This window comes from Salarias fasciatus, chromosome 17 (assembly GCF_902148845.1).
Source record: "Salarias fasciatus chromosome 17, fSalaFa1.1, whole genome shotgun sequence".
NCBI classification, from domain to species: Eukaryota; Metazoa; Chordata; class Actinopteri; order Blenniiformes; family Blenniidae; genus Salarias; species Salarias fasciatus.
The window spans coordinates 3,857,523-3,873,835 of record NC_043761.1 but is presented as its reverse complement, the minus strand read 5'-3'; the positions used below and the strand labels follow the sequence as shown (position 1 = coordinate 3,873,835).

Genomic DNA, 16,313 nt, shown 5'->3' with positions numbered 1-16,313 from the left:
GGGACGTGGACTCTGCAGTCGGGACAAAACCATCTGCAAACATTAGAAAGTAAAAACAAACACCTGAAGCATTGGACATGTTATTCTGTGCCTCCCATGCTCATATCCTCAAATCCTCACATCCTCCCAGCCTCCCAGGATTCTGACGCAGCGTTCAGGCTGTCGAATCCTTTTATCGGACATCCTCTCCGTTTGACATCCCATAATGTTCATGATGTCTCGGTGTTTGGAGCCAAACAGCAGCTCGTAGATTCACTGTGACTCCTGTTGTTGCTAGTTTGGTGTTGTTACAGGATATTTGAAACAAGGAGAAATGTTTGGAAGTTGATGAGTTTTTGAAAAACTTCAAGAAGTGGACGATGCATTCAGGTGTGCTTGGAAAAAGTAGTAAATGAGAACGTTAATCCGTGAGCTTGATGGCTGGTCTGATGGGAGAGGTTCAGGACCAACAGTAGAGAGGACTCACTGGTGTCTCACACACACACACACACACACACACACACACACACACACACACACACACACACACACACACAGACTGCTTCAGGATGGTCAAACCAGGGAAATGAGATGTAGCTGAGGAGGATTTATCTGTGGAGTGGAGCAGGGTTTATGCCCTGGCCCCACACACACACACACACACACACACACACACACACTAACCTTTTCAGTGTGTGAATGGTGTTTCTGTCAGGAAATGTCACGCTGACCAGTGGGTCTGTGTGCAACTCATGTAAAATCATTTGAGGGTAATCCCACACACACACACACACACACACACACACACACACACACACACACACAGCTAAAGCAGCTCATCTTCAATTCAGATCATCCCGGCAGACTGCATGGATTCTGACTGTTGTACTGTTTTTGTCAGTGTGTCGTGATGGAACTCTGCACTCCTGTTGTTGGAGGGTTAATACACACACACACACACACACACACACACACACACACACACACACACACACACACACACACACACACACACACACACACACACACACACACACTCATGTGAGATTCAGGGGGTTTGAATGTCATGGTGAAGCGTGTGTTTGTAGTTTGAAGCTGCAGGACTGAGGCTCAATCTGATCTGATCTGATTGTGACTGTAATATCACATGTTGAAGTTTTTCTGGGCGCCAGCAGAGGATCAGTGTTTACATCTGCAGATGCAAATAATGAAATAAGGGAAAAGTTAATTTTACTCTTAATTCAAACTTTCACATTTTAGTTTTCTTTCACAGATCAGAGAATGTAAAGTGATCGCAGTTTTCACTTCCTCTTTCAACCAGACCATAGTGACATAGCCATCTCTAATTGTGTGGATGGATGGTTGGGTAGTTTTCGTTAACTTGTGAGCAGCTTCACATCAGAACTGGTGAAACCGAGCGGTTCCCCGCTGGCGGCCTGGTCAGGGTGTCCCGGTTCAGGACCGGTAACGGCTGTCAGGTGGAGCTCATCCTGCAGCCTCGCCTCGCTCCACGGTTCAGAAAGTGTCATGTGGTTTTCTCTGACTCCGTGTGTGTGTGTGTGTGTGTGTGTGTGTGTGTGTGTGTGTGTGTGTGTTGCGCTCCAGTGGGAACTCCACCTAGCACACCCAGTTTACCGTGAAGACGCTAATCTGTGACGAGCTGCTCTGTCCACGTTTCCTGGAACTTGAACTGTGGAGCGTCCTGAAAGCGGCGAACCAAACCAGTTTATTGAGAGCACAAATATTAAAAATGAGCGCGTGTCAAGATTGATTGCTGATTGGATCTCTGTGAAAAATACAATGAAAAGACTGAAATGTGACAGAGTGTGTGTCTCTGCTCTAGAAATGTGATTTATCGTGTGGAGGAAAGGAGTCAACAGACGGCGTGTTTCTGCTCTCTGACGGCCGCCATTTATCATTATGTCCTTATCTCCAAACTCAGCAACTCGATCACATGTTTACCTGATATCTTGTAGCCAGGTCACGAGTGTGTGTGTGTGTGTGTGTGTGCGCAGAGATCATCCTAATGGATTGTCGGCTCTGCAGCAGAGTTTATAATTTCAGTCTGGATTTATCTTTTTGAAAGCTCCTTTACGCTTTGTTTCAAGTGAGAACACTGAAGTTTCATTGTGTTCTTGTGTGTGTGTAGGGCTGTCGGGGTTAATTGCATTAATCTTGATTATTGTAGGGACAACTAAAGATTAATTGTTAAAGTCATTATTAATCTATTTCTCACTTTGAAAACTGTATTTTTGATGTAGACATTGCATTAAGTTGGTCTCACCACTTTGACGTGAGCTCCAGTCTGACCGTATTAACAGCACATTCCTCCTGTTTGCCCTCGTCCTCCTCCAGGTGTGTGTTTCCCTCCAGTCTGCTCCTTTCAGTGGCTTCCAGACAGTGTGTGTGTGTGTGTGTGTGTGTGTGTTGTTTTCTTTTGACTGAGAGGTTATTGTCTGCTGTTGACTTGATCTTTCGAGCCGAGTTTATCTGTCTGGAGGAGCAGCATGTTTTTTATCTTGGGGGTGATGGGGTGGGGGGGGGGGGTGTCTCCGGATGGACGGGGCAGATACTCATCTAGCCTGTCGGTCTTTTCTAACTTCACCTCAGCCCCGCCCAGCTGCTTTCTCTCTCACTCAGCTGGAATCCTGCCCAGCCTCACCGGGTTCGGCTCTTTAAACTGAATTCTTTCTGGTTTCCTCCTCGCCACCGAGTGTTTGGGACTTTTCGGAGCTTCGCTGGGTAAAATCAGGGCCTTTCCAGACCCGGTTCTGTCGTTTCCATGGTGACGCACATCGCTTTCAAAGCGTTGCCGTGTGGACGTGGAACACGCCAGAACGCGGTGTTTTCTCCCAAAGTCCGCCGCTGTTTCTCCACGTGAATCCTTTCCCTCGTTCCCCCTCTCCACACTTCCTTCCTACGCTCCTCTCTCTCTCTCTGCCCCCCCCCATCCTTGTCCATTCAGTGTCTTCCGTCTGTTCCCAGCTCTGCATCCTGTATCCACACCACCGAGGTCACCCAGCTCTCCGCTGCGCCACATGTACAGCTCATACACACCTTTTAGGACACACAGTGACATTCTGTGGTTAAAGTCGGTCTTCCCGCAGCCTGGCACACCAGGTGTGTGTTTGCTTTCAGTGCTCTCAGGTGACCTTTGACCCTTGCCTCACTGCCATGCCGACCGTAGTCACAGCCGGTGGAGTTTATCTGCTAAACAGGGACTCGCCTCTTACTTTTATGACTCGGGTGGAGTGTGGCGGCGACCTTTAACCTTTAAGGCAACACTCTTCAGGTGAATTCTGTGAAGTTCATTTTCATTTTCTTTTTTTTGACGGTATGTGTGTGTGTGTGTAATTTGTCCTCGGCAGGCCGTCTGCAGGTTATACAAAGCTCCTGTTGAAACTCCCTCCTCCTCCTCCTCCTCTTCCTCTTCCTCCTCCTCCTCCTCCTCCTCCTCTGGCGCTCTGCAGATCCAAACCAAACGTTTGACCGATGTTGTTGTTCGCCGCGCGGGCCGTGCTATCTCTCCAAACACACCCGGAGAGCCTTTATGCCTGGAAACACACACACACACACACTCGCACAGGGGCCTCACACTCGGCACGGCGTTGTGTTGTATAATAGGATAAATGCTCCTTTGAAGCGAGCCACCTGCGTCATGGAGACGGAGATGTGTGTCAGCAGAAAAGACTGTAAATACGCCGCGTCGGGATCGGTCGTAAAACGTGGAAACAGAACCGAGTGTTCCCGTCCCGATAATCAGAACCGCAGTTCCTTCCTTAAGCAGACCCTGGACTGTACAGGTCCTCCAGCCACCTGTGGCCTCATATCACAGGGTCAAAGGTCGGCGGGATGGAGCGGTGTCCTTGCTTCTGGAGATCATTAACGGAGAAGTCTTTCCTGTTTGTGTGTCTCGTGCCGCTCGGCTTCACTCGCAGTATGTATGTTGACCGTGTGCGGCTGTCTGGGTATTACATCATAGCCGTCGCAAAGGCCGCTCACCGGTCGCCGTCTGGCCGCTCACCCAATTTTTCAGTTGCAAGTTGTGTATGTGTGAACATCCAACTTTCACCAGAAGGTTCCAGAGGAGCGAGCTGGATCATTAGAGCTGTTTACAGGAAGTTGAACGGAGCGTGTGCAGAAAGCTGTGAGACGGCGTCCTCATTGAAGAGCTCATCTGGGAGCAGTTTGGGCCGGCTGTGATCTCCGGGACGCCGCCGTGTCCAGACCGCAGCACGCCGACCCCCCCGCCCGCCGCCGCCGTTTGAAGTGTGAGGAGAAAGTGGGAGTCAGATGAAGATAAATGAGCCGCTGGAGATGGAACCTTCTGCCGGGGCTCCGAGTTTTGCTGGGGGGGGGTCGCTGTTCTCTGGCTAAAGACGCCAGTGATGGAGCCTGAGCAGCGTCACTTCGATGGATGAAATCCTGAGAGTTCCAGGCTTCTTCAGGATTCTTCTCACCAACAGTGACTCCTGCAGATCAGCACATTTTCTGCTGATTCCTTTCAGGTCATCTGTTCTGCGATCTTCCTGCGTCGGCGTCGCCGTCGTGCCCAGCTGTTGGAATCATTCGCTTACCCACCCCCACCCCCACCCCCCACCGCCACCACCACCAACACCAGCAGAGTAAAAACATTCAAACCTCCATAATAAAGGAGTGAATTAAACACAGCTTCAGTAAACGGCGTTCCAGATGCACCACAACACGCCGTAATGGCGGGTTTCCACATAATGACGGGACAAAGACACTCAGACTCGCGTGTCAAATAACCCGGTGTGTGTGTCTGCGTGTGCGTGTGTGGGGTTTTCCACTGTTGCCGAGGCGACGGGCCGGTCCGACCACGTCGTGACTTGTCACTTATCTCCACGCTGGCAGCAGGACGTCTCTCAGGTTCTTTTATCAGACAGCCGGATTGTTTATGTTGTAAGACCAAGCGTCGCCATGGTAACGTCCCCTGTAGTTCAACATCCATCCGTCAGGAGAGACGGCTCTGTTTAAGTTTCATGGAGTGAAGAGCGTTATGGCCTTCAAAGACGCAGCGCTGAGCTGAAATTTTATCAAAAGTTTTTTAAGTGACGTCCTTCACGAGTTTTTCCGTTCAGGTTTCAGCAGATGAAGGTGGAGGCGTGCATCGAGGATGAGTCTGATCAGCAGTGTACTGTATGTCATCAGGCCTGGACATGCCTCCTCCTCCTCCTCCTCCTCCTCCCCCTCCTCCTCCTCCTCCTCCTCCTCCTCCTCCTCCTCCTCTTTTGTTTACATTCTTCCTTTAACTTCGGTTCATTAATAGACTGTCAGCCTGCGCACTGCAGCCAGGTTCAGTCCGTTTCTTTGATGACTCTGAGGAGACGGCCTGCAGACTCGCTGGACCTGGACCGGACGGACGCTCAGACGACGGGGCTGAGTGCGAGCGCGACGCCGGCTGCTGGCTGAGCCTCGTTTCATCCAAAACTCGACACAAACACTGATTCCTGAAACATGACTGAGATGCTCTGAGGTGTTGCTCATGCTGTAAACACGAGAGTCCGGAGCTGACGAGTGTGTGAGTGCGTGTTCACACCCCTGGTTATCACCTCAGTGCTGTGGAGGAGTGGCACGTCGCTCCGCAGGTCACTGGGTCATGAACTCGTCAGGTCCGGCTGCCGTGTTGCTTCACTCAGTGTGGCTGAATGAAGTGGATGGACTCGTCTGGGAGTGGTTCTGAAAGAACGGGCGGTGGAGGCCGTGGAGCGACGGTGTCTAAATATGCCGCCGCCTCAGCTGCTCTCTGAGTGTTGGAAGTGGAATTGTCTTGTAGAAACAGGAGAGATGAGGACAGAGTCCTGACGGTGGCAGTGATCAGTGTCCCAGGTTTCATCACCTCTGCTCACTCATTCTGACTCACTGTGATCTCTTCCTCCTCCTCCTCTTCATCACCTTTGTGTCAGGACCAGGGCTGCAGGTTTGGTTGACTCCACTGCGCTGGACTCGAACCGTGTCTCCACGTGGTCTGACTGGTTTAGCCTGCAGCCTCCAGAACTCGCTCAGCTGGAGCGCTACCTTTCGCGTTTTCACTCAGAGTGGTTAACGTGAATGAGGCGTCAGGCTGACTTTGTGTTTCCGGTGGATTCTCCTCTTCGGACGTTTCGGTTTGTGCCTGAAGGCTCTGAAGAGTGAAAGTCTGTATCGTCTTCTGTTTCTCCTCCTGCTCTGATCTATAACCTTTACAGTTCCATTATCGTTCACATTTATAATTTCATGAAGACAAAAAGCTCAAAACAAGGCTGTACAGATTCTTGTCAGTGCAGCAGATTGTCTGTAAAAGTTCTGAAATCCTGATTTATGGGGCAGCATGTTGTTTGCTGAATAAGCAGTTTCTGTCCAGCTGACTGTGGACTCGGCGGGAGTCAGACGGCGCTCTGCAGACAGGAGCGTCCGTCAGCCGGTCCACTCCGGGACCAGAGAGGGTTTGTGTCCGTCGGCAGAGGGAAAGGTGTGAGCTGTTCTCCAGCGTTAATGAGCCGCCGTGCTCGTGTTGTGCCCGCTAGAGCAGGAATGCCGAGAGGAAAGGTGTGGCCGCCCTCCACTTCCCCCCACGGAGTCCAGAGGAAGCAACACTGAGAGAGGGTGTGGAGGGGGGGTCACCGAGGCACCACCCCAGAGAGAAAACACATCTTAAAGGAGAACTAAGGTTCCAGAATGATCAGAAATGGGGATTATTTCCATCTTCTTTATTCTCCGTTTAAATGACTGCTGCCTGTCACCGAGCTGTCCTCTGGGATCCTCCGGCTGTCGTACGTCACGGCGCCGTTATGGACGCTTTCATCATTAAACTGAACACAGGAACAGAAATAAAGTTGGACTTTCAAGTCCCTAAAAAAGTAGGTTAGGCCCGAGTTAGATCATCATGTTTAGTCTGCCTGGAGTACACACACACACACACACAGAGGGGGGACGTCATGTCTTTCCGGGGGGGTGCAGACGGTGTGGCAGAGCCAAACAAAGACAGGAATGCTGCAGGTGTGTGTGATTAAAGACATGAGGGCAGGAACAAAGTGGACGTGAACAGAGGAGCTGTTTCTGGAGATGAGATCAGGAGATGATGAAGAATGATAGAAATCTTCCTCTTCCTCTTCTTCTCTGAGAGTGTCTGAGTTTTTGTTTTTTTTATTGCTACACAAGTAGCATGAAAGTGGAAAGAGCATGCTAAACGAAACTGAAGGAAGAGTGTTGGTGGATTAACGTGGATCACGACGAACAAGACGTTGAGAGTGACTGTTTGTGGAATAGTTTTGGAGCTGTTGATGGGTCCGGTCTCCCTGGTCCTGCTTCGGCGGGAGGATCTGAAACAGGAACATGAGCTCAGTGTGTTGCTGCTTGTTGGGACTCGTTTTAACCCTCTCAGTTCTGGAAATGAGCTCTTGGCACTCTCAGTGGACGCACGTGGATCAGCGCCCATCCCATGGTTCTGCCTGCTGTCCTGAAGTCTTCCCACCTCACTACACACACACACACACACACACACACACACACGTGCACACAGATGACGACATTGTCAGAGTGTGTGTCCCCCCCACTCCCCTCGCCTCTCTGTGCGACCAGGTAATCTGCTTACCTGCCACTTCCTGTTAATGAGCTTAGACCGGGGTGACCTGCGCATGCTTCAGGTCAGCTGTGATCATGAAACACGGTCCGGGTCAACGTCGGAAGCGGCCCGAGGAGCGTGGGCGCCGGGATTCTCAGCCTGAACGTAGATCTGCGTGTGACAGAAGAGCGGAGCAGCTCGCTCTAGAGTCGTGACATCTGGCAGCTCTGGTCGCTACGTGGCGGTCAGAGGACACACACATCAGTGCTACACTCCTCATCTGGAGGGTGCGTTCATGCCGTACTGGCACCTCGTCTCCCCCCCCCCCCCGAGCAGTGTGTGTGTGTGTGTGTGTGTGTGTGTGTGTTCTCCATAAAAGGGTGTGTGTGCCTCTGAAGCCTCCCTGGATTCTGCACTGAGTGTGACTGAGTGGTTTTTAATAGCTGAGCAGCAGAGCCGCGTTATGCCCATGTAAGCACCGGCTCCGGCGGGGAAGTCGAGTCCTTGTGGTACGCTGCACATCCCGAAGGCATCAGGTCTGAACCCCAGGAAGAGCTTCTTCTGAACTGTGGGAGTAGGCCACAGGGAGATCGTGCAAACTTCCGACGGACCTGATGATGCTCACCTTCAAATCACAGGAACCTAGAACCTGGACCCTGGAGCCGGGGGCCCAACAGTTTACACCTGGCTTGATTTATGAGGATGTGTGGATCTGATATGAGGGTCGGAGGATCGGAGCCGTGGGAGGATCTGATTTGAGTCGTGGTTCTACCAGTTCAAAGCTTCTTGACCATCTCTGAGCCCAGCAGAGCTCTCTTCCTGATCACGATGTCCTCCGTGTCTTCATGAGACTGAAATTACAATTTTTTACAGATTCTTTAATCCTGGTGGGATTAAGGTAGAAGACGCCTGGCATCAGCCTGCAGTGAACAGATGTGAGCACATCTGTCAGTCAGCTGCTCTCCGTCTTCTGCAGTTATTTATGCTCCACCGCGGACACACAGCGAAGCCTCTGCCGCGGTTCACACACACATATGTGTGTGTGTGTGTGTGTCCACGTGGCCTCCAGCCTCTCCAGCTGAACCGGCTCTGTGTTTTCACTGGCAGCTCCTCCTCCAGCAGGACGTTTTCCTCTAAAATTAGAAGTCATTCGCTGAGCACGAGGCTGTCACAGATTTTAAAAGGTGTGTTTTAGTGTGGAGCCTCCAGCGCCGAGGGCGGTTCCCCTCCAGCATCCCTTCACACACCGTGAAATCCCGGTGTCACACTCTTCATCCTCGCCCTCCCGGTTCTGTCAGAAGTGGAGGATTTGTGAAATGTGTGTCACGCTTTCAGATACGTTCGGCTCCAGAGAACGTCGGTCTCTGTTCACACAGTGTGTCATGATATCGGGAATCTGCTGCGTGGCTCTTTTTCCTCCTCGTCACACGGAGCCTCCATGAAGCTCTTGACTTTGGAACGTTTGATAAAGAAAGTAGAACCTCTGCACTGGAATGCGCCGTCTTCAGGGAGCTTTTATGTTTCCGTTTCCACGACAAAGACGCTCAGTCATTGAACAGGTACTCCTCTGTTCTCCGTGTTCTGCGTTGTTAATGTTTAGAGTGTGTCGTTCTCCGTGGTTATATCTACTATCAACTTATATCAACTAGTGGACGGACCGGGGAACTGCATTAGGGTTTCAGAATGTTGATGTGGAAACGCTAAACTTTTCTGGAACAAAACTGAAAAATCGATGCGTTTTCATTTGGATCGTCGTCATGGAAACGGGGTCTTTGTGGTTGTCAGAGCTCGTCTGGAGGGTTTCCAGCAGAACCGGGTCTTAATGAATCAATAGATGAAATAGGGCCGTCCTCCTCTGGCAGTGTGTTGGTTCTGGTGTTCTCCTCTGACCTGGTGTTTGTTCCTCAGGATGTGGAGAAAGAGAGGGAGCTGAGGACGGAGCTGAGCCGGGAGGAGATCGGCCTGAGGATCGATCAGTACAACTCTCGGACTACAGACCACCTGAAGATGACCCTGGTGAGTTCAGGAGCGGCGCGTCTGCCGAGGGGGCGGTTCGATTCCCTCCGAGCTCCCAGCATTCCTCAGCGCTCGCATCACTCTGTTCCTGCCATTGTTCTGCTGCTTCACCTTCACTCCTCCGTCTGTATCACCTCCAGCTCAGCTTTCATGTTCTGGGGTTCAAGGTGTCGGTGAGAAACAGAACCTCCAGGGTACACCCCCCTCACACCCCCACACACACCCCACACACACCCCCACACACACCCCACCCCCCCTTCTATGTACAGGGGTTGTTTTTCTTTGTTCTCCTGGCCCTGCTTCATATGTTGGGAGCGTTGTGTGGTTGATAGTTTTAATGTGGGAGATTTATATCTGTGTTCTTCACTTTTTATTCTGGCTGATATGCGTCTACACTGCAGGAGGACAAGTGAGACGGTGCAGAATTTACAATAAAGCTCACTTTGACTTCTCCTCTAGCTGTTGCATTATGGGTGATTTTCCCAACTCTCCCGTGCCTTTGATGCTACTGTGTTAGCAGCCGGTTAGCTTAGCTTTCATGGCAGCATCACCGATCTGTATTGTTGTGTCCAAAACTCTGAAGAAACTTGTTTTTTTACCGTTTCTTGGGAATCGGGTCTGATCGGAGCCTCCGTTGGGCCGGTTTTGGCCCACGGTCCTCATGTTTGACACCGGGAACTGAGGAACTCGGCACCGTTCTAAAAGGAAGTTCAATTATTTCCAGCATCTGGTGTTTGGCTCCTGTTTCCACTCAGCGTGTGAGGAAGTGAGAGCTTCACGCTGCTGCAGCTCCATGTGCAGTCATGAGGTTTGAACGCTGTTCCTGTGAGAGGGACCGTCGGCCCGCAGGGCGCTCCACTGTCGCATGGCCACATCAGCCAGCAGGGCACATCTTGACTGTTTCCAATAAGGAGAACTCATGTCCAGTTGATGGTTCCTTAGCTCCTCTGTGGGCGGCTCGGCTGCGGGACCCTGGTTTGAATCCCTGCAGGAAGCGGCCTCTGTGCCTCACCAGCTCCTTCGTCCGCCGTTGTTCTTTCAGGGATCGACGGGTGTGTACACCGGGTTCATCAAAGTCCAGATGGACCTGAGGAGGCCGGTGACGGTGCGGGGGGGCCCGAGGGGGCCCGGCGGGGCCGTGATGGGGGAGGCCTTCTATCTGCCCCGAGGAGTCAGCAACACGCTGCACATCAGCTCCAATAACACAGTCCGACAGGTGGTGCACACACACACACACACACACACTGAGTGAATTAGAGTGTGCTGACAGCAGTTTAATTTCGTTACCTGGAGGTTTGCTGGGTTCGGTGTGTCAGAGTTCTGCTGCTGCTGCTTTGGTTGCAGTCAGTCCACTGACCGCACCGCAACACCACATCCTCACCGAGGCTCCGGGAAGCACCGATACCACGCCGGTATCAGCTCCCACAATGCACAGAGCACCGGTAAAAGGTCCTCCATACGCCGCGTCCAGTATTGCTTGACGTCTTCATTCAGCTTCAGCAGCAGGAGTCAAGTTTCAGGCTCACAAACCAGTAATGCTGCATGCTGAACATGATGAAAATCTGACTCATTCACTCATTCACAGCTCGGTCCCTCGGGCCAGTGTGAAGCTGGGCACTGGGATTTTCCAGGAAGCTGATCACAACATGAATCACAGCGCCAATCACGTCAATCACAGCATGAATCACACACACAACACACTCCTGAAGCTTCAGTTATTGATCAGAGTCCGCTCTGCGTTTTATTGTTTTCTTTCCAGGTCATCGTCGCGCTGCTGAACAAGTTCACTGTTGCCGACAACCCCGCCAAGTACGCCCTGTACAAACGCTACCGGAGAGAGGAGCAGGGTGAGACTGTGTGTGTGTGTGTGTGGGTGTGTGTCCCCGTGTCCACAGGGCTCTCCCCACTATAACGACTCATCAGGAATACACACACACACATAACACTCGTGCAGTGTGTATAAATACAGCACCTCCAGACTGAAGCAGCTGTTGGAGGTTCGATGCTCCCAGATCATCTTTCACTTCGGCTCTGGTCTCAGATTACAGATTAAAAACAGATTACAGGCCTCGTGTGAATGAAAGGCTGCAGCTTGAAGCATCTGACTGGCTTCTCACTAAACTTCATGGAGATTCATTTGTTTGAGGGAATGTTGCGTCCTGACTGACGGAGACAGAATGAAAGGAGTGACGGCGGAGTCCGGAGGCTTTATCGAGCTGCTGGAACATGAAGAGTCTCTGACTCTGCTTCATGTTCAGACTGCGCTCAGTTCACGAGGAGAATCGAAATTTACGAATGTAACTACGGTTCTGCAGTCGGGCGGACGGCGCTCTGGCATTCAGAATAGTCGGTCTAACAGGCTCCAGACAGCTGCTCAGCAGCGGTTCGGGTGAGGGTCGGGACCGTTGGTGCCGTCCCGCACAGACCGCCATCCCCGCACTGCGCCGCCGTGACGAGCGTCTGTTGTGGCGGCGGGTCTAGTGTCCACCAGTTGTTTTGGGCAGGAGGAAGTAAGTGTATAGGGATGAAAAAGAACTTGCACAAACTGTGTGTGTGTGTGTGTGTGTGTGTGTTGCAGTGTACGTGTGTAAGCTGGCGGACGGCGAGCAGCCGCTGTTCCTCCGTCTGATGGCGGGCCCCGACCCCGACACGCTGAGCTTCGTCCTGAGAGAGCAGCAGACCGGAGAGGTCATGGTGAGCGCGCGCACACACTCACACACACTATCAAACACTCCAACGCTCTTCCTCATCCTCGTCCTCCTCTTCCTCAGTGGGACGCCTTCTCCATCCCCGAGCTGAGGAACTTCCTGCGGATCCTGGAGAAGGAGGAGGAGGAGCAGAGGGAGGCGGTGATTCGCCGCTACGCCCTCTACAGGCAGAGACTGATGGAGGCGCTGACAGAGGCAAGGGGGCCGTCTTAGAGGCTCCGCCCCCTCCCGTACCGAACGGCTGCCCCCTACAGGCACAGGGCGGCAGTGAACCTTGATGTGAACTCATGAGAGACGATGCGGTTCATCAGCTCTGGACGGAGGGATGATGGCGCTCTGGGTGGAGGGATGAACTCTCAGAGCTGAAATATACCAAAGATTGACTCATCGTGCCAAAATCACTGGTTCATCCTTCACAACCCTCTTCTCTCCTGATTCATGGAGTCATCGGACCCCCCTCATCCCCCCCGACTCCTCCTCTTTTTCGTCCTTTAAAGACGCCGTTTGTCATTGCAGTAGTTCCACAGGGATCCAGAGGGGGGCAGCAGTGAGCAGCTCCACACTGTTTGCTTTGAAAGATGAAATCAGTTTTTTCTTTTCCTCGGTTGAACTTCAGATTCCTGACCTTCAAGCTGACAGACTGCGGCTTTAAACAGATGGTTTTATTTTATTTAAGTTGTTTTCATTGTCTGTAAATATTGTTTTCTCGTTTTAATTTATGTGCTGAAGCTCCTCCTTATTCTGAGGCTTTTTTAACAGTCTTATTTTTCTTTATATGACAGGCGGAGGAACAATCGGAGAAGAGTTTGACTACTAGATGACGCGCACACACACACACACACACACACACACACACACACACACACACACACACACACACACACACACACACACTCGCAGTCTGAAATGGGCCAAACGCTTTATTTTTTTACATTTAAATATTAAAATGTTTTTTTTTCTTTTTATTCTTTAATGTGAACAAAATTATGATAAAGTAACAAATGATATAAATTCACACTATTTTTATATAGTTTAAAGGAAGAAAAACATTTTTATTTATAATCACCAGTTTATCTTCACTTTAATTCACTTTATATTTATTTCATAGTTTTAGAGAATTTATAGCAAAATAGATTTATTAAAACATTATTGAAATAGTTCAGGTTATTATTGATATTGATATTTCAGATATTTTATTTAATATTTTCCTGGTTTTAAAATCAAAGTTTATTGAGTAGTAAGATATTTTATCGTTGAAGATTTTTTTTTAATTTCTATTTTTAAAAAATCCTAATAAACTGAAATATTTTTGTTGTATTTTTTTAATCAATCATCACTTATGATTACTTAAGAGTTTCTTTATGGTTTTTATCATAAGTCAGTTTGTGAGGAAAGAAAATTATAGCAATAACTTCCTATTTTAAAATGAACGTTTCATCTCTAAACCACTTTTGGCTCATTTCAGACTCCGTCCTGCCAGAGGGGGTCCAGGGGGTTCGAAACGGCCCAGAGTTCAGGTTCAGTAGGTTTTTAGTCTTTAGGGGAAAAGTGAAGGTGAAGGAGGTGGGTGGAAGTAGAAGTGGGTGGAGGAGGAGGAGGTGGAGATCAAAACGACCAAAGAAAGCAGCTTTAAGGAGTCCGGTTCTGCTCGGGAGGGTTTCAAACGTCACTCTGGGTCGAATGAGGCTTTAATCGATCTGACCTTTGACCTCCGATCAGACCGGTGAGATTCAGACTGGAACCAGGAAGTGGAAGTATTGAGATGAGTGGAAACAGGAAGTGAGGGGAGAGGTGGAGGAGCGGACCGAATCAGGCGGACGTCCACAGGAAAGACTGCAAAGCATGCTGGGAGTTATTTCAGCTTTAGTGGAAGAAGAGCAGCCAGGACTTCCTGTTTGCCGTGTTTTGGCGCCATCTAGTGGTCAAACTGATGGTCTTCTCTTTATGTGTCAGATTTCTTCAAACTGAACCAAAGACGTGTTTCCGGTGAGGCCCGGAGGAGCGAACTGCGTTGTCACAAATCTACATTCAGAGTTTATTTCAAGGTTTTTCGCGTCATGACGGACTTTATTTGACGTTAGTTACACTGGCTGATCGTCCGGACGCAACACGAAGCCTGGAGTCCGACAAACTGTGAGATTAAAGGGAAATTAAGCTAAATGTCTGGATTATTATCAGAGTCCATGGAAGATTATTACTGTGTTGCATCATGGGAAATGTAGTCCTTCAAAGTAAAGCTTTACAGCATCCAGGTATTTCTCTTTTTCTGGTTTATAAAAATTAAAAATTACAACATTCAGTTATCGGACTCATTTGTTTTTTTGATTTCCACTTGGTCTTTTTATTCATTACATCATTTTCACTGAGTTCAAAAACTGTTTTCACTTTTTTGCTGCTAAAATAAAAAAAAACAAAAATCTTTCAAAACATAGAAATTTCACCGGCAAATATTAAATATCCCTCAAATTATACAAGTTTCCATAGAAATAATTCAGAATTGAAATTTGGAAAGAGCAAATAAATGTTTTGAAAAATAAACACGAAAAAAAAGATTAAATTGTAAAAAACATGAAACATTAACAAATTATCTTAAAATTTTTGGGATTTTCTGAATTGTTTTTGCAAGAAATGTCAAAAAAATTAAAAATATTAGAAAGACTGAGTTGAAATATCTGTCAGTGAAGTTTATTTTGAAGAATGTCATGTCTTTGTTGCCTCCATCTCCATGTGAACAGTTTGTGCACTTGTTTAAAAAAGTTGTTCTGTCCAGATAATGTTTGAAATCTTTTTTTTTTTTTTTCGGAGCACTTTAATGAGTTCAGGGAACACGGGTTTTCATTTGAACCCTCTGGTTCTGTATCAGATGAGCCTGAGTCATTGATCCTGGATCAATGAATCCTTCTTTTGTGCAACCGGCCCCTGGAGGACGACGCCCTCTTCGTCTCTCCTTTGTTTTTCCAGCCTGGCGTCTGTTTTCCTCTGCAGGTCGAACTCCTCCAATAAAACTCAAAGCTCCACTGCTCCGTCGTGTCTGTGTGTTTTCAGGTTTTCTGGTGTGTTTGAGGTCAGAGGTCAAATAATCTGGTTTAAAAAAACATTTTAAACCTTATAAATGAAACGTTATGAAGATTATTGGATTTAAAAGCCCCAGTTAACAATCTTCATCATCATTCGGAACAGTTTTAGCTTTTTTAAAATATGGTTTATTCACATAACAAGTGTTCGAGCCTTTTTTAGATGTTTTCCACCAATATTTACATTTATTTACTTGTTTAAACCTTCAAACTTTTTTGAAATCTTTCTGTTTTGAAGCTGTTTTCACCATTTTCCATAATTTGAGTGTTTTTTGAATCGACCTTCTGCTGCTGAAGCGATCAAAGCTCTTTATTTGGTTCTGTCCACTTTCTATTGTGTGTCTGAGCAGTTTGGAACACAGTGGAGCTCCGAGCTCCTCCTCCTGTCCTCCGCCTGACCCCGGGGGGGGGGGGGGGGGGGGGGGTTGTGGGGGGGTTTGAGGAGGACTTCAGCCCAGACAGGAAACAGCTTGAACCTCTTTCAAAGGAAAAAAAAAATCATCATTCTTTTAACCTTCTTAAGCAGATTTTTTGCTTAATTGGCAATTTTTTTAAATACAGTTTCAGCTGTTTTGACATAATTTGCAGTTTGTTCAACTTTTTAACCATTTCAGGAATTTTCGACTTTAACTCTGTAAAAAGTCTTTTGCAGCTTTTACTATTGCAGCAACATTTTTGTTTGTAATGTATTTAGCCTTTATCCATTTTTTTTTACATTTTCCAACAGTTTCAGCCTTTTCTAACCATTTAATAAACTGTTTTAGCTTCTTTCTAAACAGTAGTACAGTTTTAGCTGTTTAATATTGCAGTTTTACCATTTTAGTTATTTGAACCATTTTTACCCATTTTGTTCTTTTCTGAGTTTCAGCATTTTTTGACATATTCAGCAGTTACAAATTTCTTTTGCTAGTTTTATTTTTACATATTTAGAGGTTTTCGTCATTTTTTTCAGCCATCTTGAAGCATTTTATT

General features: G+C 48.5%; 1 protein-coding gene across 3 annotated transcripts in view; it reads left to right on the top strand.

Moving 5' to 3' along the window:
- rassf3 (Ras association domain family member 3) overlaps positions 1-15,287 on the top strand; it is a 34,190-nt gene extending 18,903 nt beyond the window's left edge. For all 3 annotated transcript variants that reach the window (XM_030113869.1, XM_030113870.1, XM_030113872.1), the window contains 5 exons: positions 9,452-9,559; positions 10,602-10,775; positions 11,319-11,406; positions 12,138-12,253; positions 12,331-15,287. In XM_030113869.1, the coding sequence (XP_029969729.1) occupies positions 9,452-9,559; positions 10,602-10,775; positions 11,319-11,406; positions 12,138-12,253; positions 12,331-12,480 (636 nt within the window). In that variant the 3' untranslated portion in view covers positions 12,481-15,287. The remainder of the gene's footprint in view (positions 1-9,451; positions 9,560-10,601; positions 10,776-11,318; positions 11,407-12,137; positions 12,254-12,330) is intronic.
- The last annotated feature ends 1,026 nt before the right edge of the window (positions 15,288-16,313 follow it).